The 22576-nt window shown below is 59.7% G+C and overlaps 1 protein-coding gene across 1 annotated transcript in view; it reads left to right on the forward strand.

Annotated features, from left to right (window-relative positions):
- Positions 1–7006: 7006 nt before the first annotated feature.
- Positions 7007–22576, forward strand: part of CELSR1 (cadherin EGF LAG seven-pass G-type receptor 1) — a 137403-nt gene continuing 121833 nt past the window's right edge. Inside the window, exon 1 of the mRNA XM_045552772.1 lies at positions 7007–10589. Coding sequence (XP_045408728.1) covers positions 7007–10589 — 3583 coding nt within the window. The remainder of the gene's footprint in view (positions 10590–22576) is intronic.

Below are 22576 nucleotides of genomic sequence, written 5' to 3' on the forward strand. Positions count from 1 at the left end.
GGTGTTCTTCCCCTCTCTGCGCCTTTGCCTCCCAGCTGTGGACGCCGAGGTCCCAGGAGGGCAACTGTGCAGGAGGCAGAGGTACCCGGGCCGGCTCCCAAGCGTTGAGACCTGGTGCTGTGGCCCTTCCTCCCTCTCTCCCTCCCTTCATGTTTAAAGCACATACAATTAGGATTTGGGCCCTGGAGTTGCCTTGTTGGGGTCTCCCCCATGCTGCAGAATCACTAACGAAATCATTCTTGCCCACGTCCACCTGCCCGTCTCCCCAGCACTGCAGAAAAGTTTTGCAGGTTGAGCAAGAGACACAAACGAGGCGGGAGCCGAACAGGGACATGCTCAGAGCCGCCTGGGCCACCCTCTTCCGTCCCTGCGGGAGACCCAGGGCCCTTCCGCCTCCGCCTCCTCCACAGCCCCCTTGGGGTGGGAGGCCCCACACGGTGGCTCCCCCTAAATGGTTCCCCATTGAACTTGGGTCTGATGCACGAGGCCCCTTCTGTAGAGACAAAAAGGCTTCACGGTGGAAGGTGTGGGTGTGGCTGCCGAGGAGGTGGAGGAAGGGAGGGAGGGGACACGTCGTCCCGCCTCGTTACCTGGACCACTGACCGCCCTGTTGCCGGCCCAGACGTTGGGGGGACCTCGGCATCGCTATTTCTTTCACTCCTTCACTTCCCCTCCATGGGCAAGTGCTGCTGACTCATTCCCAACCCCAGCCCAAATGTGACTGCTCCTCCCTCCTCCACGTCCCGTCAGTCCCGCAGGGTGCCGTGGTGTGGCCTCCCGTGGCCTCCCGTCCCTTCCAGTCAGCCAGGTGCTGGTGTGGAGGCTCTGATGGCATCACTGTCCCTGCTCTCCACTGCCTGATGTTCCCGATCGGCCCAGAGAGAGAGCAGAGTCCTGGCTGTGGGCCAGCCCCCCACAGTCCTCCGCCCCCACACTCCTGCCCCAGGGCCTTTGCACCTGCCGTCCTCCCCGCACCCTGGAATGTGCTTCCCCCAGATGTTCACCCTTCAGGCTGCCCCTTTGTTGCCTTTCCAGATCATCCCACCCAAATAGCCCTCTCAACGCTCTCCTCCCCTTAGTCTTTATTTTCTTCACAAGTTGTATATTTTCTTTTATTTGCTGTCTGTAACCACACAGGAGAATACCCTGTCCACGAGGGCAGTCCAGAATGAATATCGCATGCATGCATGTGTGTGTGAAGGGAAGGAGGGAGCAGGTGCGGGGCATCGTTGCCCTGGCCTCCCCATTCCGGCTGTGCCCCGCGGGAGGCGGGGTGTGTCCCAGCAGCCCCCCTGCCCAGCCAGGGCATCAGGGGACACGTGATGGTGTCAGGGAGGGGGCAGGAAAGCAGAGGCCTCCGGTGTCCCTGCCACGCTCTGCCAGTCCCACTGCAGGGCAGCTTTGGCGCCCTCCCTGCACCAGCCCGGGCAGAGGGAAGTTCGCTGCGTGCCACTGACGACAGCAGGGATGTAGTGACAATGTGAAAATATGCACATAAAGAATAATTTCAAAAAGATTTTGTGTGCAATTTTGCAGAGAGAATAGTGTCTTGCCCTTTTTGCTCCACTGCAAAGAAAGGGAGGTCATTCAAAATAGTCAGGAAGTGGAAATGGCCCCAGTAGCCGCTGACTGATGAGTGGCGTGTTCGCAGCGCGGGAAGGAAGTGCTGACTCACGCTCTGAAGGGGGAAACCTGGAGCCCGATGCTCGGTGAAAGACGCGGGCGCGCGGTGCCAGGCTCCGTGGACGTGAGGTGGGGGGGCAGGCGCCACAGACACAGAGGAGATGAGCCCTGGGACGGGGTGGGGCAGGATCAAGTTGGGGGAATTGGATCTGACTTTGGGGTTTCTTTCCAGGGTGATGAAAATGTTTTGGAATTAGATAGTGGTGACGGCTGCACAACCTTATGACTACACTAAAACCCAGAGTTGTACACTTTAAAAGGGTGAACGTGTGGTATGTGCAGTGTGGCTCTTTTGTAGAAAGGGAGGGAGGCATGACGGAGAAGAACGGAGTTAGACCACTGTGCCCTCCCACAGTGGCTCCATGATGATGCTTCTGCGTACGGAGGGTCCAGGAAACAGCCACCCAAACACAGCACCTGTGCCCTCCAGGTGCTCCTGCACTGGGACTGGCCCTTCACTCCGTTCCCCGGGGAGGGGAAGCCCCGCCCCCGCTGTGCACTCTGAGTGGACCTGGGAGCCCACCCTGCAGGGTGCCAGGGCTGAGCCCCAGGTGCGGCCGGCCGGTGGGGGGGTGACCAGGAGGCCCAGGGCCAGCGGGGCTGCACCGCCCCAGTGTGTGGGCACGTGCACAAGGTGCCGCTCTCAGCACGGGGCCACGGAGCTGGTCTCTGCCCCCTGCTCACAGAGGATGTTTGTTGGGCACTTTCTTAGGGAGGGACACAGGCAGGGCGGGAGGCTCCCGGCAGGGTACGGACTGTGCTCGGCCACTAGGGGCCAGTGTAGCCCGGAGATGGGCCCAGTGGGCCTGGGGGACGGGTGGGGCCGTGCACCTTGTTTCTCTCTCCTCCCCATAGGGACGCAAGGACAGCTCTGGACATGAGGCCTGTGCCCATAACCCTGAGTCCACAGCACTTCCAGGCAGGCTGGAGATGGAGTCTCAGGGGCTCAGCCCTGGCGCCCTGCAGGGTGAGCACGCCCAGGTGCAGGCAGAGTGCACAGCAGGGGACGGGGCTTCCCCACCTCGGTCTGGTCACAGACCCCCTGGGAACAGGAGTGAAGGGCCAGACTCACTGCACGAGAGATTGAGTCTCCAGCCTCTGTGCATACCAGCTAACCTTTCTGGAGCCTTCCAGAACCTTCCAGGAGCTACAGCCTCCCCAGCATGGGGCACAGGTTGGTTAGGTGCTGGCATCTCAGGAGCACCTGAGGGGGACAAGCCCTGGGAGGGGCCTTCCCCCAGGGGCCAGGGAAGCCACACACAATGGTCTGAGGCAAGAAATCCCAGCATTTGTATTTAGACAGGTTCTGGCAGCTTCCAATCTTCCAGGGAAGCCCTAGTATGTAAGTCGTGCTTGATTAGGATCTAAATCCGCGTTAGCCCCTGGCCTCTACTGACATTCTAATTAATTCGAGGTTCCGTTTCTGTTCCATGTCTTAACTTTCACACTGTTCCATGCGTCCAGCCCCACCAGAGGTAAGGGGTAGGGGGAGAGGAGCGGGGTGTAACACGCTGGGTTCCCAAGGTCTTCCCTCCGAATTCCTCAGAAAGGGCAGAGCGGAGCCCAGCCTGGACTCGTTTTCCAGCTTTCACCCATGGGGTGATTTCTTGAGGCTCCTTGCTGTTTAGAAACTGGCCCAGGAATTTATTGTGTAAGGAACAGATTCCAGAATTCGTGTGGGTTCTGGTTCCAGCCCCTGGCAAAAAGCGTTCTACTTTTTTACAACATGTACGACACTGGAAATGCATAGCTTCTGCCTTCTTTTTTTTTATTCTATTTTTGTTTCTAAAAACACTCACTTCACGTGAAACACCTCTGGGCGTGTGCAAAATACAAAGATCAATTACGATGAGGCGGTGAGTGGCGCTGGCAGTTCTGGCGCATACGGCATCATTAGGCGTGGGGCCTCCTCCGGCCAGGGGGTGCAGGGACAGGCACAAGCAGGAATTGAGTGTATTGCTAAACTCCAAGCGTCCTCCCCACCCAGATGTGTCCCCCCAGGAGGGGACCCTGAGACTCAGGGAGTGGGCCCAGGGTCCTTGGAGATAGCCGGCACATGGGGGGAAGGGAGGAGAGACCCCTGCCCCAAGCTACCCCCAAATGGGAAGAGCACAAGAGCAGGACAGGCCCATGGGAGCCACAGTCTTGGGCACTGGATGAGGACACCACACGCCACCTCCCTCCACAAAGCCCCAGAGACGCCCCTCCCCCCCTCTGGGAGTCAGCTTCACTTCCTGGAAACACGCTGGGTGACCAGATCATTCCGGGGTGGGGGGGGAACAGACTCCTTGGGAGATTAGATGACAGCTACGGCCTCTGCCTCTCCTCTGGCATGGACACGTGGCCACCTTTAATCCACAAAAGGAAGGTAGCGAGGAGGCAGCCATGAACCCTGCTAGGCTAGACGAGGACAACAGCCACAACAGCAAATGTTGGACCTGGTAGATCTGTGCCCAGGCCAGCCCTGCGCCAATCCCCTCAGATTCTCTTGTTAATCCTTCAATAACGCTAGGAAGCTCGGATTACTGTTACGTACAGTTAGAAGTCAGGACTTGGTGAAGGTTGCACAACTAGTTAGGGGAAGGATTGGAACTCAACCCCTCTAAGGTGACAGTCACTTCAGATCTGTGGTTGCTGTCCTGCTGATGCAGCTGGACCACCTGCGTCCCGTCACAAGCTGCAGCCTTTTTATTCCTTCTCCTCTCCTCCCCAACACTGTGGACTCCAGCAGGCACACACGGGGACAGGCATGTACATTCAAAGTGTGTCCTGAAGCCAACACTCTGGTAACCCATGGGTCCAGAAGTGGACATCCCTCCACCCCTCCTGAATGTGCCTGCAATCACGTCCTTGCTTTTCTTAGTCTTTCCCTACTGTGGGCACTCCTCAATGTACCCGACAGCGCGGCGGAGTTGGCTTGCTCTCCGTGCACATGCGAATGGAGTCACCTGTGGTCTCTCGGCCCTTTACTTAAGGTCCTGTTAATGAGATTCATCCATGTGTTCCCTGTCCAGCTATGGCCACCAGGAAACAGTGCCGAGCAGTCCCTGCGGTTACCTTGCAGCCTGCCGGTATCTCATTCTGGGAAACAAGCCCACACCGGAATCCTTTCACTGGATTTGGATTTTGTTTATTTAAACCCAACCCACCCTATTTAAAGCCCTATTGCAAAATACACACTCCTGGGGGACTCCAGCCTCCCCCGACCTGGGTCCCCATTCAGCCCAGGGCAGCGGCCTCTACCCTGAGGATCCAGGCCCAGGGATCCTCCCTGCCTTCCTGACCTGGAACTCCTGCACTTTGATCCTCCCCAGCGAAATCCCAGTCCCAGGGCAGTCTGAGAGGTCCCTGCCACACTTAGGGACCCACGTTTCTCCTTTCCCCGCCTCCCTTAACGCACACATTTCCCAAGAAGACTTGCGGGGGTGGGGGGCTCGGTCCCAAAGCAACTCTACTTTCCAGGTCAGCATGACGTCTTCCAGTGGTTGCTAATGGGAAGAAAGTGCTCATATTGGGCTTCAGCCCAGAGACATTGTTTCACCAACTTGAGCAAAATTGTCTGAGTGTGCGTGTGATACGCACATACCTACCGTGCCGGCGGAGAAACCCTTCCCCACCTCTAACGCCACCCACGTCCGTTGAGGCCATACCCACCTGAGCTCAGCTCAGAGAGGCTCGATCTGACCCTCCCTGGTCAAAAAGACTCGCTCTCGTGGTGACTGTGCGACACTCCCGCCGCTACCGCCGCGACCACCCCGGGAGGACCCTTCTCGGAAAGCGAGACGGCCGCCCCCCGCCCCACCTCGCACGGCTAAGAGGATGCCGTGGGTTCCGGCACGCGGAGCCCCACCGAGGGAGAGTGCGTGCCCCCCCACCCGGGGTGGCGCAGTCCCCAAACCCTACCGGAGGGGAGGCTGTCGCAGTCCCCAAGCGCCACCCCTCGGGGAATCCCAGAGTCCTAAGCCTCCACCCCCTCTCCAGGCTGTGCCCTCAGGAGGCGGGCTGTGCGTCTCCCAGATCTGACCCCCGCCCCCGCGGTTCCTCGCCGGAGGCGCGCGCGCCCGTGTGTGTGTGTGTGTGTGTGTGTGTGTGTGTGTCACAGCTCTAAAAGTAAAGTCTCTGCACCCCCTGTTCCCAGTGCCCACCGCCAGGTGCCCGCCCCAGGGGGCCTGCAGGTACTGCCCTCCGGGCCCGACGCCCTGGGACAGGCAACGAGTCCGCGCACCCTCCGGCCAGGCCGCACGCGCGGGAGAGGAGCGAACCTCCGCCATCCCCTCCAAACCCCAAATGTCAACCCAGGTTTTCTTTTCATTCAAAAGTTGTGCTTTAAACCAAGTAGGACCCGAATCCGGCAACTGCCTATTGGGTTTCAAAGTCCAAGGACGTTTTTTGTGCAGGTGAAGCATTTTAGCTCCAGTGCGTCTTGCGGTAAAAGTGTAATCGCCACCCCCCGCGGTCCATAATGGGGGGCTCCCGGGCACCTCCGCTCCAGTCCCCCGCCCCGGGTGCAACTCGCGGGCCGCCCGTGGCGACGGTCTCTGCGGATCGGTCCTGCCGGGGTGGGGTGCGAGGCTTTGAACCGCGCCCGGGCCCCCGACGTGCAGAGCCACCGGCCCTCGGGTAGCGGCCGCCAGAGGCCCCCAGCCCTGCCTTTCCAGCTCCGCTCCCTCGGCCCCGCCCCCCGGGGAGGCCGCAGGGGGGTAGGCCCCCGGCTCCCGGCTCCCGCCGCGGCCGCGCCCCCGCGTCTCCATAGCGATCCTGCGGGCGCACACCTCCGGGCCGGCTCCCCCCGGGGCGGAACAATACGCCGCGGGGCCGGGGGCGGGGCGGGGCCGGCCGGGGGCGGGGAGAGCGCGGGCGGCGGGGGCGCGGGCCGAGCGCACCGCCCAGGCAGCAGCCGGCCGGCGGGGTCTGGGTGCACGGTGTGGCCCAGCCCGCTCGGGGAGCGTACCGCCCCGCTCGGGGCCCGCCCCACTTCCCACGCCCGCCGGGCTGAGCCCGCGCCGGAGCCACCTGGAGCCGCCTGGAGCAGCCGCCGCCGCAGGTTGATGCGCGGCGCCCTCCCGGGACGCGCGGAGGAGCCATCTTGAAAGCAACTCGCAAACTTTCGCAAAGTGCTCTCGAAGTGGAAGCTGCGGGGGAGGCCAGGCGCGCGGCCCTCGGTGTCCCCGCCAGGGCCCCCAGGGAGACAGGGCGCGGGCCGTCCCCAGGACCCGGCGCCGGGCGCACGGGAGCCGCCCCGGGGCCGCGCCGGGTGGATGCGGAGGTGCGCCGGGTGCATGGATTGTGCTCGGGCGCCCGGCTCGGGCTCGGGCTCCGGGCCATGGCGCCGCCGCCGCCGCCCGTGCTGCCCGCGCTGCTGCTCCTGGCCGCCGCCACCGCCCTGCCCGCGCTGGGGCTGCGAGCGGCCGCCTGGGAGCTCCGCGTGCCCGGCGGGGCTCGAGCCTTCGCCTTGGGGCCCGGCTGGACTTACGCGTTGGACGCCGCGCGCACGCCCCGGGCACTGCTGGAGCTGCTGGACGTGAGCCGAGAAGGGCGGCTGGCAGGACGGCGGCGCGGGCTGGGCACGGGGCCTCGGGACTGCGCGCGCCTAGGGGGGCGCCCGCTGCCGCTGCACGTCCGCCTGGTAGCCCGTGGCTCTCCGACAGCGCTAAGCCTCCGCCTGCGGGCCCGCGCGCAGAGTCCTGGATGTGGAGCCTGGCCCCGGCCCCGACGGGCCCCTGGCGCGGAGCTGCGTGCGCGGGCTGTGCTCACAGTGCCGGGGCTGGGCGGGACGCTCTGCTTCCCTGCCCCCGGCGGTGGCGGGGCCACGCTGCACTCGGCGCTCGCGGCCCTCACCACCTTCCCCGCCTGCAGCTGCCCGGTGCGTCCCGGACCCCACTGCCCGGGCCGCCCCATCTGCCTGCCGCCCGGCGGCTCGATCCGCCTGCGCTTGCTGTGCGCCCTGCGGCGCGCTGCCGGCGCCGTCCGGGTGGAGCTGGTGCTGGAGGCGGCCGCCGCGGCGACTCCCTCCGCGCCGCCGCCGCCGCCGCCGCCGAGCCTGCCTCAAGCCCGGGCGGGGGTGGCGCGCCGGGCCCGGCGGGGCGCGGGCGGCAACACGAGCCCGCAGTTCCCGCTGCCCAGCTACCAGGTGTCGGTGCCCGAGAACGAGCCGGCGGGCACCGAGGTCATCGAACTAAGCGCGCACGACCCCGACGAGGGCGAGGCGGGGCGCCTGAGCTACCAGATGGAGGCACTGTTCGACGAACGCTCCAGTGGCTACTTCCTCATCGACTCCGCCACGGGCGCCGTGAGCACGGCCCGCGCGCTGGACCGCGAGACCAAGGACACGCACGTCCTGAAGGTTAGCGCCGTGGACCACGGCTCGCCGCGGCGCTCGGCCGCCACCTACCTCACCGTCACGGTCAGCGACACCAACGATCACAGCCCGGTTTTTGAGCAGTCCGAGTACCGCGAGCGCGTGCGTGAGAACCTCGAGGTGGGCTACGAGGTGCTGACCATCCGCGCCACCGACGGCGATGCGCCCTCCAACGCCAACATGCGCTACCGCCTGCTGCAGGGCGCAGGCGGCGTCTTCGAGATCGACGCGCGCTCGGGGGTGGTGCGCACGCGGGCCGTGGTGGACCGCGAGGTGGCCGCCGACTACCAGCTGCTGGTGGAAGCCAATGACCAGGGCCGCAACCCCGGCCCGCTCAGCGCCACAGCCACCGTGCACATCCTCGTGGAGGACGAGAATGACAACTACCCCCAGTTCAGCGAGAAGCGCTATGTGGTCCAGGTGCCCGAGGACGTGGCCGTGAACACGGCTGTGCTGCGAGTGCAGGCCACGGACAGGGACCAAGGCCAGAACGCGGCCATACACTACAGCATCGTCAGCGGGAACCTGAAGGGGCAGTTCTACCTGCATTCCCTGAGCGGGAGCCTGGACGTCATCAACCCGCTGGACTTCGAGGCCATCCGGGAGTACACGCTGCGCATCAAAGCCCAGGATGGGGGCCGGCCTCCTCTCATCAACTCCTCGGGGCTGGTCTCTGTGCAGGTGCTGGACGTGAACGACAACGCACCCATCTTTGTGAGCAGCCCCTTCCAGGCAGCTGTGCTGGAGAACGTGCCTCTGGGCCACTCGGTGCTGCACATCCAGGCGGTGGACGCAGACGCTGGTGAGAATGCCCGTCTGCGGTATCGCCTGGTGGACGTGGCCTCCGTGGGCCCTGGGTCTGAGGACCCTGCCTCCACCCCGGACTTCCCCTTCCAGATCCACAACAGCTCGGGCTGGATCACGGTGTGTGCTGAGCTGGACCGCGAGGAGGTGGAGCACTACAGCTTCGGCGTGGAGGCGGTGGACCACGGCTCACCGCCCATGAGCTCCTCAGCCAGCGTGTCCATCACCGTGCTGGACGTGAATGACAATGACCCCATGTTCACGCAGCCCACGTATGAGCTCCGTCTGAACGAGGACGCGGCTGTGGGAAGCAGCGTGCTGACTCTGCGGGCTCAGGACCGCGATGCCAACAGTGTGATCACCTACCAGCTCACGGGTGGCAACACACGGAACCGCTTTGCGCTCAGCAGCCAGAGCGGCGGGGGCCTCATCACCCTCGCGCTGCCGCTGGACTACAAGCAGGAGCGGCAGTACGTGCTGGCGGTGACCGCGTCCGACGGCACGCGTTCGCACACCGTGCAGGTCTTCATCAACGTCACTGATGCCAACACCCACCGGCCAGTCTTCCAGAGCTCCCACTACACGGTGAGCGTCAGCGAGGACCGGCCTGTGGGCACCTCCATTGCCACCATCAGTGCCACGGATGAGGACACGGGTGAGAATTCCCGCATCACCTACGTGCTAGAGGACCCCGTGCCGCAGTTCCGCATTGACCCGGATACCGGCACCATCTACACCACAACAGAGCTGGACTACGAGGACCAGGCTGCCTACACCCTGGCCATCACGGCTCGGGACAACGGCATCCCTCAGAAGTCGGACACTACCTCCCTGGAGATCCTCATCCTCGATGCCAATGACAACGCGCCCCGCTTCCTGCGGGATTTCTACCAGGGCTCTGTTTTTGAGGACGCGCCGCCGTCAACCAGCGTGCTCCAGGTCTCTGCCACAGACCGGGACTCGGGTCCCAATGGCCGTCTGCTGTACACCTTCCAGGGTGGGGATGACGGTGATGGGGACTTCTACATTGAGCCCACCTCTGGCGTGATCCGCACCCAGCGCCGGCTGGACCGGGAGCACGTGGCCGTATACAACCTGCGGGCTCTGGCTGTGGATAGGGGCAGCCCCGCTCCCCTAAGCGCCTCGGTGGAGATCCAGGTGACAGTCTTGGACATTAACGACAACCCCCCCGTGTTTGAGAGGGATGAGCTGGAGCTGTTTGTAGAGGAGAACAGCCCCGTGGGGTCCGTGGTGGCGAGGATTCGTGCCGATGACCCTGACGAAGGCCCCAACGCCCAGATCATGTATCAGATCGTGGAAGGCAACGTGCCAGAGGTCTTCCAGCTAGACCTGCTGAGTGGGGACCTGCGTGCCCTGGCCGAGCTGGACTTCGAGGTCCAGCGGGAGTATGTGCTGGTGGTGCAGGCCACGTCAGCCCCGCTGGTGAGCCGGGCCACGGTGCACATCCGCCTCCTGGACCAGAACGACAACCCGCCGGTGCTGCCTGACTTCCAGATCCTCTTCAACAACTACGTCACTAATAAGTCCAACAGCTTCCCCACCGGCGTGATTGGCCGCATCCCCGCCCATGACCCTGACCTGTCCGACAGCCTCAACTACACCTTCCTGCAGGGCAACGAGCTGCGCCTGCTGCTGCTGGACCCCTCCACGGGCGAGCTGCAGCTCAGCAGGGACCTGGACAACAACCGGCCGCTGGAGGCGCTCATGGAGGTGTCTGTGTCTGGTGAGTGGCCGCCGGGCTGGTAGGAGGCTCCCGCGGGCCGCCTGGAGAGCCGCAGGGACCCGCAAGGGCCCGCCCGACGTGCCCTGGCGCATTCAGGCAGGGCCCAGGCAACTCTGGGGATTTGCTGCCTCCGGTGGGATGCTGGGGGCGGATGCCCGCCGAGGCCCGGCCAAGGGGAGAGGCGCCAAGGGGAGAGGCACCGCACTGCTTCCCTCAGCATTTTTGCTGGGAGCAGGCCTGGCTGCTTCAAGTTCAAGACTGGGGCTTGGCGCTTTCCTTGGCAGGCTAGTGGCTCCTGAGTCCTACTATTAAAACCTGGCCTGGGGTTATCTAGGTTGCAGGGTTTGCTCGGGGATGCTCTTCAGCCAGCCAGCCACAGGGTTCTCTGGAAAAATCAAAGGTCACTGCCAGTTACATGTGCCAATTAGTTTCCGGGTGGGACCGTTGGAAATTGCCAGACCGGTCCCTGAGTCACCCTGTAATACGGCTGGTGTTCCCTTGGTCTCGCTTTTCTGTCTCCTCCAGATAATAACAGTGGGGCCTGTGTGTGCCGTCTTTGTGCAGGCTCTTTAAAAAGCACAGCCTCGTTTGATCTTGGCTCATGCTTCTGGACACGGGCTTATAATTTGGGTGTTATTTAAGAGGCCTGCTCAGGTTAGTGGCAGAGCCAGTGTGGGACCCTGCGTGCCAGCTCTGGGGCCGCAGGTGAACAGAGGGCGAGTCAGGCTCAGCTCAGCTGCCACGTGCTTGGCAGCAAAGAGCCTGTCCTCCACACCGCTGTCCCCGCATGCCAACACCAGCCTGCGGTGCCCAGGAGAGGGACAGATAGAGGGTCTGGGAATTGGGAGACACAGAGGAGAGAGAAGGATTTGGCAGGGGTAGGGGAACAACAAAGAGACCCCCAGTGGCTCTGTGAGAGGCCCTGCCTGCCCACCCATCCTTAGACGTTGGTCAGCTGGTACAGGCAGGTGACCTTAGTGATGAGATCAAACTGCTACCAAGAAGGGCTCAGATCTGTGGGTTATTGGAGTCCGTGTTCCAGAGGAGTTGTTTGATCAATAAGTTATTAGGATACAATATGGCCGTGGAAGCCCTGGAAGAATCATACAGTTACTTTCCTGATTGGCTTTATTTCCACCATGGGCTGTAATTCTGCCTGTACGAAGAGTTGGGAAGCAAACAGGCCCCACTTCCAGTTGTTTGCTTATAAAATCTGAAACTTGCCGATTCAGTTTTGAAATGATGCAATACTTAGTACTTCAGATGGATTTTGGCAGCATAGTCTACCTTGTTGGTGGATATTTTAGGTTTTGCAAGGTTGTAAAATCGTGTAGAGTGTATGGAATAGGCCCTAAGGGACAGAGTGTTAACCAGGGTTATGGATGTGCTTGTTAGCTTTTTTCCTGCACCACTTTGTCTGCTGGGTGGAGCAGAGTGGAAAGTTTGGCCAGTGTAGAAACAGCATGGCGAGGTAATGGGTTTAGCCTCTCCGGGGGCATGGGGCTGCAGAGGGGACAGGCTCGTGCCTGGGCAGGACGTTGTGCTGGCCTGCGTGTCAAGCAATCTGGGCCCTGCAGGTTAGCCAGGCCGCTGGGTTTAGCATGGAGGCCATTCCAAGGGGGTTGGCCACTGTCGCACCTGCCTGGTGGGTGCACAGCCTGGCCCGCTGTCGAAGGTACGGTGGGGGCTCCGTGCTATGTAGTAATTGTCCCAGTGATCCAGTCCTTGGCTCTGGCTTCTTTGCTGACACGACCTCCTGTACATCAGGCATGGGGGCCTTCCCTGTGACTCCACCCAGATGGTAATGGTTACCTTTGACTGGATTCCATTGGGCAGTTTTCTAGACCCTCTGGTGACTGAGAGGTGAGTGGTGTTCCTCTGCTGCCCGTTTTACAGATGAAGAAACTGAGGCTCAGAGGTGTCGAGTAACTTTCCCTGGGTTACACAGCCAGTGAGCAGGGCCACCGGGTGTCAACCATGATTAGGAAGAAACAAGCCGAGCTTTCTCACTCTCCTCTCTTACCTAAGAGGACATTTTTGGGGAGTTTGGTGAATGACCGCAGTGCTGGATGGGTGCCCTGCTTTCAGGTGGGCACATGGGATGCTGCGTAACTTTCAGACCCGCTGGACCGCGACTGAATGCGCCAAGGCAGGAAATCACTACCGACTAGAAGATCTGTGGTCCCAAACCGTGAGACCAAACCAAACAAAAAGATCAGCCTTCGAATTACCCAGACGCAGATTCTTCGGTTTTATTAAGGCACAGTGCCGGGAAGCCGTTGTTTCAAACGCATGTGCCGTGGGCAGTGAGGTCCCACTGGCTTCCCAGGAGTTACAGCCGTACCCTAGAGCCCTTGGTGTATCACCACCGCCCTGGAGGTGCTGTGTGGAGCAGGCAGGGGTGAGCTTTTGTGGGAGCCATTCTGGGAGGGCCCAGAGTGTCTGCGGAGAAGGGCGTGCACCTGGGGCGGGGCCTGGGCGGCACCGTGGGAGGAGGGCGGTTCCCTTTCTCCCGGCCTGGGGTTTGGCACAGTCGTTCCGACTGTGAGCAGACAGCGTTGACGGTTTTATGCAGCCCACCACGGGCAGACCCCTGCTTGAAAGCTTTTGAAGTCCGAATATAGTGAAATTCAAGTAGCTGCCATTTTTGAATGACATCCAGCCATAGGAGATACTCATTTTAAATGTGACTGTTTTTGAATGAGATTTTAAATTCCGTGATAGGGACTTTTTACTATAAATGTGTAATAAAAGCTGTGTTTGCATTTTTCCAAGCAGTGTGGCCAGTCACCCAATGGCAACTCGAGTGCTGAATACTCTCTGTGGTCTTTCTAGACGTTGGTCTTTTAGTAACATCCACGTTTGTAATCCACCTTGAACACGTGTGTGCCTGCGGGTGTAGGCCTGAAGCCGCACGTTGCAGAGCGAGGCTCTTGGTGGGAAGGCGCCGTCCCTGCCTCCTGCTGTGTGGTGGCTTTGTGGGCGAGAATGATTGGTGGGTGAGTCATTCAGGCATGTCAGAAAATCCCGAAACTCAGGGAAATAGCAAGGTTGAGTAACCTTTCGCCGTTTACTTTGGTGGGGAGTGGATGGTAGAAAGTCGTCTAGGCTCGATAAACCTTTGAGAAGTGTTTGCCTAGTTAAATACAGGATATCATAGTGACTTTTACGTGGAAGATGACAAACAAGGAAATAAGGAGCTGGCCGTCGTACCAGCCGTCGTCTGGAAGGGCATTGGAATTTCTTCTGAAACTCCTGGGGTAGGAAGGAGCAGACCATCTTAAATCGCGCCCCTGGTTGAGCTGGATCGTCTGGGAAGAGTTAGGTGCTTTTGGCAACGCCGTAACCATTTGAGGGCTCCCATAACTGTGGAGTAGTGGCTTGCTCCTACCCTGAGAAAGGCTGGCTCAGAAACAAAGGAGTGTTTATTCCTTTATCCAGCACCTACTGTGTGCGGGGCCAGTGTGGACAGCCAGCGTGGCCCTGACGTGCTGTGGCTGGGGAGAGGTAGACAAGGGAGCTGAGCTCAAGGGGAGGGAGGTGAGGACAGCGTGTGCACCAGGGTGGGCTGGGGACCCTCCGGTACCAGCGAGCGCATGGGAAGCACATGCCTGGTGGGGAGACAGGGCGTGGCAGAGGGTCTGGAGAGGGGTGACTGTGGAGGGCTTGGGCTAGTGCTGGGCAGGTCACTCTTGGCGGGAGAATGTACCGGGAGCGGAGCTCAGGAGGTGGGGCTTGGACGGAGGAGGGATTTGCCGGGTTAGATGGTCATACTCAGTGGTGACGATGGGCTGATTGCAGACAGCCTGCTCTGGGTGCCAGGACTCTCCCAGGCGCTGCCTGGCCCAGCACATTAAATTCTTCACTGCCCCCTCGTGTCGTGGATGGCAGCATTGCCACGTCCATCTCAGAAATGAGCAAACCAAGGACCGGGCGCCCAGGAAACCAGCTTGTAGTGGTGGCAGCTGTGGGATTTCAACCTGGATGGGCAGGTCCTGGGCCCTGTTCCCTCAGCCTCTGGGGGGTGAGGGTGTGTTCTGAGCTGGGGTCCTTGCAGGGGGATCAGCTTCGGGGAGAAGACCGTGAGGCCAGTTTTGGGCCCCATGTGGCTGGGGCACCTCTGAGATTGTCCTGAAGACCACTGGACGTGCAGGTCTGGACAGGAGAGGACAACTGGGGTCATGGCCCCAGGTGGGCATCACGGCCTTGGGGGTGACAGGCAGAGGGGACAGTCATGGCCCAGGGATGGTCAGCATGGCTTTGGGGACAAGAGAGTGCTGGCGCAGAGGGTATGGGCAGTTGGGATGGGACTCAGGCCCCGTCCTGAGGAACCCCAGCCTGAGTGGCCTGGGGGGACAGGAGGGGTCTGCTGGAATGCTACAGCAGGAATGGCCACACATAGGGGAAGGCCCTGCAGGCCCAGGGGGTGTGAGGGTCCCCAAGGGGGTCATCCCTGTGGATGCCCTCTGGCGTTCCAGGAGCCTGGGGACAGAGGTGCGACCTGGGTGAGCCAAGGGCAGGTCTTTGGTGGCTTCTGTGAGAGCCGAGGGGAGGGGCTTGGGGGTGTCTCTGAGGAGCAGACAGGGCTGTCAGGCGTACGTGGGGGGTGGGTGAGGCCCAGGCTGGAGGGACACGGCCCAGTCGAGGGCCTCGAGGAGGGGGCAGGTTACTGTGCACAGCCTTCCTGGCCTGTCCTGTGACTCCACCGCCCATGCAGGTGTTCACCCGGGTGGGCACGGGGAGAGGGTGGTGGGGGACACCCTCAGTGTCCCCCAAAGGCCTGCCGTGGCCCAGCTCTGTGTAGCTTCCCTCTGAGTCACGGGAGCTGGAGGGGGATGGAGGGGAGGAGGGGGATGGAGGGGAGGAGGGGGCTGGGAGGGAGGAAGGGGCCGCAGCAGGGCCTGAGCTGGCTGGGGCAGGGCACCCACCTCGGCACCCGCTACCTGGGGCAGGAGGCCTCCGTCTGGCCCACCTACCAACCGGGGTGACAGGAGACTGTTTTTCGCAATCCAGGTAGAGTGGTGGGCAGGCGAGCCCCTGGGCGGAAGCCAGTCGAGAAGAGGTGCTGGTCTCACCTGGAAGGTGGCGGTGCTGGTGACGCCAGAACTCTGTGCAGGCCCTGGTGTCACTGCTGAAGGGCCCACCTGGGTTTGGGCCTGGGCATACGCCCCCGTTGGAAACCTCGGCAGCGCCTGTGAAGGAGGCAGGGGGAGGTGGGCTGCCCGTGTGGCCGCCCGCGCTCGGGTCCAAACAGCAGTAGATTTTATCGTGTGGGGCACAGCGTGTGGAGAACAGCATACGTCTGGCATGATCTCGTCAGTTCACAGCCTCGGGGGAAATAGTTTTCTGAGTTTTTTTCATCTTGTCCTGTAACCTGAACACACAGGTTCACATAAATGGCCTAGAATGAAATTCCTGAATGCGGGAGGGGACGTAGCAAAGACCCCCTTTAGTTCAGCACCCCTGGCTGTCCCCTTGTTTCGGGACGGGAACAGGGTCCCCCAAGGAAACGCTGGAGGGCTGGGGCCCGGGCCGTGAGGGTGCTCGTGGCCACTCCTTTGTGGAGACCACGGGCCTCCCTCCAGGTTTGGGCGCACAGTAGGTGCTCGGCAGATGTTTGTGGGTTGTTTCTTAAACGAGCCAAGGGGGTCCACAGAGGGGCGAGGGCAGGCGGCCACCTGCCAGGCCGAGGGGCTGCTGCCTTCACCTGGGGCCCAGGGGGAACCACTTGGAACAAGGACGCCCCGAGGGCCACTTTCCATCCCCCGTGCATTGCTGGGGACCTGGCCCTGGGTGAGAGGGACGGGCATTTTCCAGGAAATCTCTGATGGGTGAATTGCATGCTTTTGCTTCAGGTAGGAACTTGTGGGTGCTTGGTAATCCGTTCCCCTTTTTGGGTGTGAACATTCCAAAGCCGGGAAAAGCCCCACACTGGGCTTCATCGCCGTAACCGCGCTGGTGCCTGTTCCCTGGATGTCCTGGATGAAAGCCAGGGCCTTTTTTAAAAAACAAACACACACGGCGGGAGGGACTCCATAAAGTTCAGGGTAACACTTTTCCTTCCAGCCACCCCAACACGCATCTGAACTCCTCCCAGGGGTTGCAGGGAGTGTGCGGGTGACACAGCGGGTCCCTCCGAGCTGGGGGCTGTGTCTGGGGGCTGGCCTGTGAGGGACTCACATGGGCACTGCTGCTGTGCTGCCCTCATTCGCCGGCACCTGCTCATGTCACTGATGTCTCACTGAATGCCCATTTCACAGGTGAAGAAACTGAGGCTAGAGAGGTTGTAGCAGTAGGAAGGGCCAGTCCCGGACCCTGGGAATCTGGGGCACTGACCACTGTACTGGCCTTTTGGCTCCCTGCACCTGCCAGTGGCTAAGTGGGACACCTGCCACCTGGGACACAGGCTTGGGGACTCCCAAGGGTGAAATCTCAGCATGAGTGACCACATCACCCAGAACAGGAGGACTGAGAGTTGCATGCACATCGTGTCTTATTCTACCTGGGGGGGGGGGGGCACCGCACTGCGGGACGGGGGCAGAGGCGGATGCTGGAGAGGGGGGTCCCTGCAGGCTCTCCTGTGCTGGAGCTGTCGTAGAAAGCAGTGGGGTGCGGGACCGGTGGGCACCGGGTGCAGGGAGGTGAGGTCCCCTGGTGCCAGGCAGGCGTGTCTGTGGTCAGAGCCGCAGGCTGTGTGGGCGGCAGGAGAGGCGGGCGGCAGGTGAGGAACTCACCCTGGGCAGAGCCGGCGTCCCTGGCCGGGGAGCCCGCCTGCCTCCCCGCCTCCGCCTTGCTTCTCCCCACCTCCTTCCCTTTCTCTCTCATTGTCCATCAATCAGCATTTTTCTTTCTTTTTAGTAGCCTGTTTTCTCTCCCAGTTCTGTGTCTTTATTGTGGTAATGTTTTTAGGATTTTTTTCATATCTAATCTAAATGACACTTGGGTAAAGTAAATTAACAGCAGCTAATTCAAATAAAATCATATGCTATGTTAGCATTCGGAGATAAGAACTCTCTTGCAGGGCAGTAACCGTTTGTCAGTGAGTTGATTGTTGAGGAAGTGTTTCCATAGTCAGCATGAAGTTGTTCAGCTGCAGTGCAGTTCCACTGTTGGAGACTGCTGCACATGGCTGTGGTCCCTGCAGCTGTCCTGGAGTGTGTGACGATAGTGGACACAGGACACTGAGCGAGCATGAGATGTCACCAGAGGTGAGGCCTGGGTCGCACCCCCCTCGCTGGCCTGTGCTGACTGCCTGGTGCTGGGCACGTCTGGCCCCTGTGGGCCTGTTCGTCTCTTATGTCTCTGAATTCAGGTATCTCTGGATAAGAGATTGACACCCAGGATATATACAGAGCTCCTGCAACTCAACAACAATGAAATGAACGGATTAAAAAATGGGCAAAGGACTTGAATAGATATTTCTCCAAAAGTTACAAATGGCCAATAAGTGCACACAAAGCTGCTCAGTGTCATTGAGAAAATGCAAATTAAAGCTGTAATGGGACATCACTTCACACCCATTAGGGTGGCTGTGATCAAAAAAGTCAGAGAACAACAAGTGCTGGTGAGGATGTGGAGAAATGATCAATTTTATCAGTGATGGACTATTGACAGGGGCATAGACTGGGGCACCTGCTGTGGAAGACAGCGTGGCGGAACTGCCCCGTTGTCCAGCAATCCTGCTTTTGGGCGTAGACTCAAAAGGTACCGAAAGCGCGGTCTCGAAGAGATGCTTGTACACCCATGTTCATAGCAGCGTTATTCACAACAGCCAAAAGGTGGAAAGAACCCAGATGTATGTCGAAAGATGAATAGATAAACAAAGTGTGGTCTGTCCCTACAGTGGAGTATCATTCAGCCCAGAAAGGAAGGGGATTCTGATACGTACTCCATCATGGATGAACCTCAAGGACGTTATGCTCAGTGAAATAAGCCAGTCTCAAAAGGATAAACGTGTGATTCCACTTTTATGAGGTACCGCGGAGTCGTCAAGTCCATAGAGACAGAAAGTAGGACAATGGTTGCCGGAGGCTGGGAGAGAAGAACGGGGCGTTAGTGTTTCACAGGAATAGAGTTTCAGTTTGGGAAGATGAAAACGTTCTGGAGATAAATGGTGGTGACGGTAGCGCAACATGAATTGACTTAATGCCCCCAAACTGTACACTTGAAAATGGTTAAGGTGGGGCTGGGCACAGTGGCTCACGCCTGTAATCCCAGCACTTTGGGAGGCCGAGGTGGGAGGATCGCTTGAGCTCAGGAATTCAAAACCAGCCTGGACAACATAGTGAGACCCCATCTCTATTAAAAAACGTTTATCTGGATGTGGTGGTGTGCACCTGTAGTCCCACCTACTCAGGAGGCTGAGGCAGGAGGGTCGCTTGAGCCCAGGACTTTGAGGGTGCAGTGAGCTGTGATCGCGCCACTGTGCTCCAGCCTGGATGACAGAGTGAGAGACTGACTAAAAAAAAAAAAAAAAAAAATTGGCTAAAGTGGTAAGTTCTATGTTATGTGTATTTTACCACAATAAAAAAGATACTAAGAAAACAAACTCCACTCAGGTGCGGAGTTGTGGAAGCAGATGCCTCTGCCCATGGTTTCAGGAAGGTTTTGCCCCCAGAGCTTGAGTGCTGAGCTGGCTCCTTTTGTCCTGTCCTGGGTCCCTGAAGCCATCCAGGGCCCTCCTGCCGGGCTCAGTTATCTCATTCATTCTGTGCATTTTTCTGAACATTCCACCCACGTCTCGACATTGTAAATGGCCAAAGGGGTTGATACTTAAATAGACATTTTGTGTCTGGTACTTGGATACAATCTCTTTGGTGATTTAACTACATATTAAAAGCCACACAGGTGAACATTTCCTTGTCTTAAAAGCCCTGGGTGAGAGGAAGGGGCCGTGTTGGTAGGGGCACATATGCAGTCTGCATGTCCTGGTTTTTCCACAGGGTCTGAGGCCTCGAGTCTTGGGGGCATGGGACGGGGTCCGTGGGGACCTGGGAGTCCCAGGCGCCCCCAGCCCCGCCTAGGGAGGGAGACCGCCGGGGACTCAGGCCTGACCCTGGCACTTCCACCTGACTCTACCCACTTGGAGGGAGCGAGCTGCTCCCCTGGGCAGCCGGTGGGTTCCGCATGGAGACCCTCTGCCCTGCGCAGCCCGGGCTGTCCTCGGCCCCTCCCCTCGTGACCAAGTCTTGGATTCAAAACCACCGGTACAGGTGCTGGTTCAAGTGTGTTTTTATTGGCATTTTGATACATTTAAGCAATTTGGCTTGATCTCTCGCCTTTTTTATTTTTCTTGAGATGATATTCACATAATGTAAAGTTAACCATTTTAACGTGAACAATTTAGCGGTGTTTCGTACATTCACTGTGCCGGACAACCCCCACCCACGTCCAGGTCCAGGATATTTTCGTCGCCATGGAAGGGAAGCCCATCCCACTGGCAGGCACAGCACGAGGCCTTTCGTGTCTGGCGTCCCTCCCTGGGCATCTGTTTTGAGGTTTGTTCACGCCGTGGCCTGTGTCGGTGTTTCCCTGTTTGTGTGTTGGTCTCTTTTTGAGCCTTTGTCCTGGGTCCTTGCCAGAGGCACTGGGGCAACCTTGGCAAACCAGAGGGTTCCACGGACAGGTGGGCAGTGTTGAGGGAAGACAGTGGTCTGGGAGGCTGTGTTCCTGGGGACTCTGGGCGATGACAGAGCGAGAGCTCCTGGCTCCTGCCTTGTAACTTTGTAGCCCCTGGGAGAGACGGCGGCTGGGGAAGAGGTTCTGGCTTCTGCCATGACTCCACACTGTTTTCGGGTGTCAGTGGTGGCCAGAACCGTGCAGCTGTGAGTTGGTGACAGCAAGGGCAGGGCCCTCGCTAGCTGGGGACACTCAGGAGCTCCAGGCCCCACAGGCGTGGATGTCACGGGACACCTGGGGAGCTGGCAGAGGTGCAGGCACAACAGGGGACGTTATGGGCCAGGGGACGTGACCCGTGAACCAGGGGTGGGGCACCCTGTGGGCCGCACGGTCTGGAGAGACTGCTCAGTGTCCTCTGAGATCTGAGTGGGGCAGAGTTCCGGCCTCGTCTTTGGGATCACTTTTGGGCGTCTGGCGGGCGTCCCCACTGCCCCTGGGTTCCTCTCGAGCTGGGCCTGGGCCCATGCAGAGGGGATTCTAACTGCAGGTTCGCCACCCGCCTGGCCCCGCTGTGTCTGGACAGGTGAGCAGGATGAAGCCACTGCCTGAGAAGGCACCACACAGGCTGTGCACTTCTAGAAAGTTCTGCTTCATTTACATACCTTTTTAGACTGTGACCCGTGCTTAAGCCTTCTGTGAAGCCACTGGGAGCTGCCAGCAGCGAGGGGCTGGGTTGTAGTGAGAGTCGGGGCAGAACCTTTCTGTTTGGACCAGTCCCCCAGGTCAGAGGGCTGCCCTGGCAGTTTCCTGCTGTCACAAGTGACCACAATCCGGAGGTTTAAAACAACAGAAATTTATTCTCGCGCTCTGGAGGCCAGAATTCCAAAATACGGTGATGGCAGGGGCTGTGCTCCCTCTGAAAGCTCCAGCCGGGGGTCCTCCTGCCTCTTCCAGCTTCTGGGGGTCCCGCCGTCCTCGGGCCTCCTTGGCTTGGGCAGCATCACTCCAGTCCCTGCTGCGTTGTCACACGGCCTGTGTGTGTCTTCTCGTGCGGACGGACGCCAGTCGTACTGAATAAGGGCCCAGCCTCCTGTATGACCTCACCTCGATTTATGTCTGAATCTGCAAAGACCTTATTTCCAAATCAAGTCATGTTCACGGATATTGGGTGTAGTTCAGTGTATCTCTTTGGAAGACGTAGTTTAGCCCTGCAGTGCCTACGTCCAGGCTCACGTGCATGGCTGTTTCTTTGTGTCACGCTGGACGGCCGAGTTCTCCTTTCTCAGTGGTCTGGGGCGTGTTTCCCTGCACACCTGAAGCGCAACACCGTTTCCCTTGTTCTAGCGCCACGTGATCCGGGGCCTCCTTTGTTCTTTAATCAGCTTGAACGTGGCGCGGGCGAGCCCCCTGCTCCCCGTGTTCCCACAGGTGTGTAGCTCCCTGAATAAGTTACGAAGTGATAGTGGCTTCTGGGCTCCAGGGAGGTGCTCGTGCTTCCAGGTGTCCTTTAGGAGGGGCCGGGGCAGGACGTGCTTTAAGGTAGGAGCACAGCCGTGGGAGCCGCCTCTCCCACCCAGCCCTCTCTTGTGAGCATGGAAAATTCTAACACGTAATCAAAAGTCCCTCCAAATCTTCAAAGAGGAGAGAATGGAAAATATTAAGGTTTATTGTTCTGAGAAGCTTCCTGTCCATCTGGCACGTGGCCGTCCGAGGTCAGGGCTGTGTGTGTGTGTGCAGGACAGGAAGCCCAGGGGGCTGGGTTACCCCGTGTTTGCAGGGCACCCCACTGTGGGCAGATACTCCCAGAGAGCAGCAGGATTGGGTGGTGGGGACCCTGCATGTCAGGGACTGTGGTTCTGCCTCCCAGACACCACCTTGTGCCACATAGAAAATGACAAGTGCTAGATAGAGTCCGTTTTCCGGGTAAACCAGGCTGGGGTGACCCATAGGCAGGAAGCTGAGGGCTTCAGCGTCGGAATAGCTGTCCAAGTCCCCCGTCTGGCCTGGGAAATCCACTGTGCTTGCAGCAGGAATTCTGTTTTTTTTCTGTCGCTCATTGGCCCAGCAATTTTGAACCTGCAGCAAACACCGAATAGTGTGAAAATGGGGCCAGGCTCCTTCAGGGGCCACACTGTGTGTCTAGCGACTGCATTCTCTGCAGCCGGGGACTGGAGACAGCAGGGGCTGGGGAGGGGGTCTGTCCCCTGGTGTAGTGATCCGTTTGGCCAGATGCCACGGTGGTCTGGCTTCTGCTTCAGTGTCACCAGCCAGCCTCTCTGTGGCTGCACTGTCTGAGCAGACAAGCCCAACCTCCTGGGTCTTTCTTTCCCTTATAACCCTTGCTTAAAAAAACAAAAAGGCTCACACCT

This window comes from Lemur catta, chromosome 6 (assembly GCF_020740605.2).
Source record: "Lemur catta isolate mLemCat1 chromosome 6, mLemCat1.pri, whole genome shotgun sequence".
NCBI classification, from domain to species: domain Eukaryota; kingdom Metazoa; phylum Chordata; class Mammalia; order Primates; family Lemuridae; genus Lemur; species Lemur catta.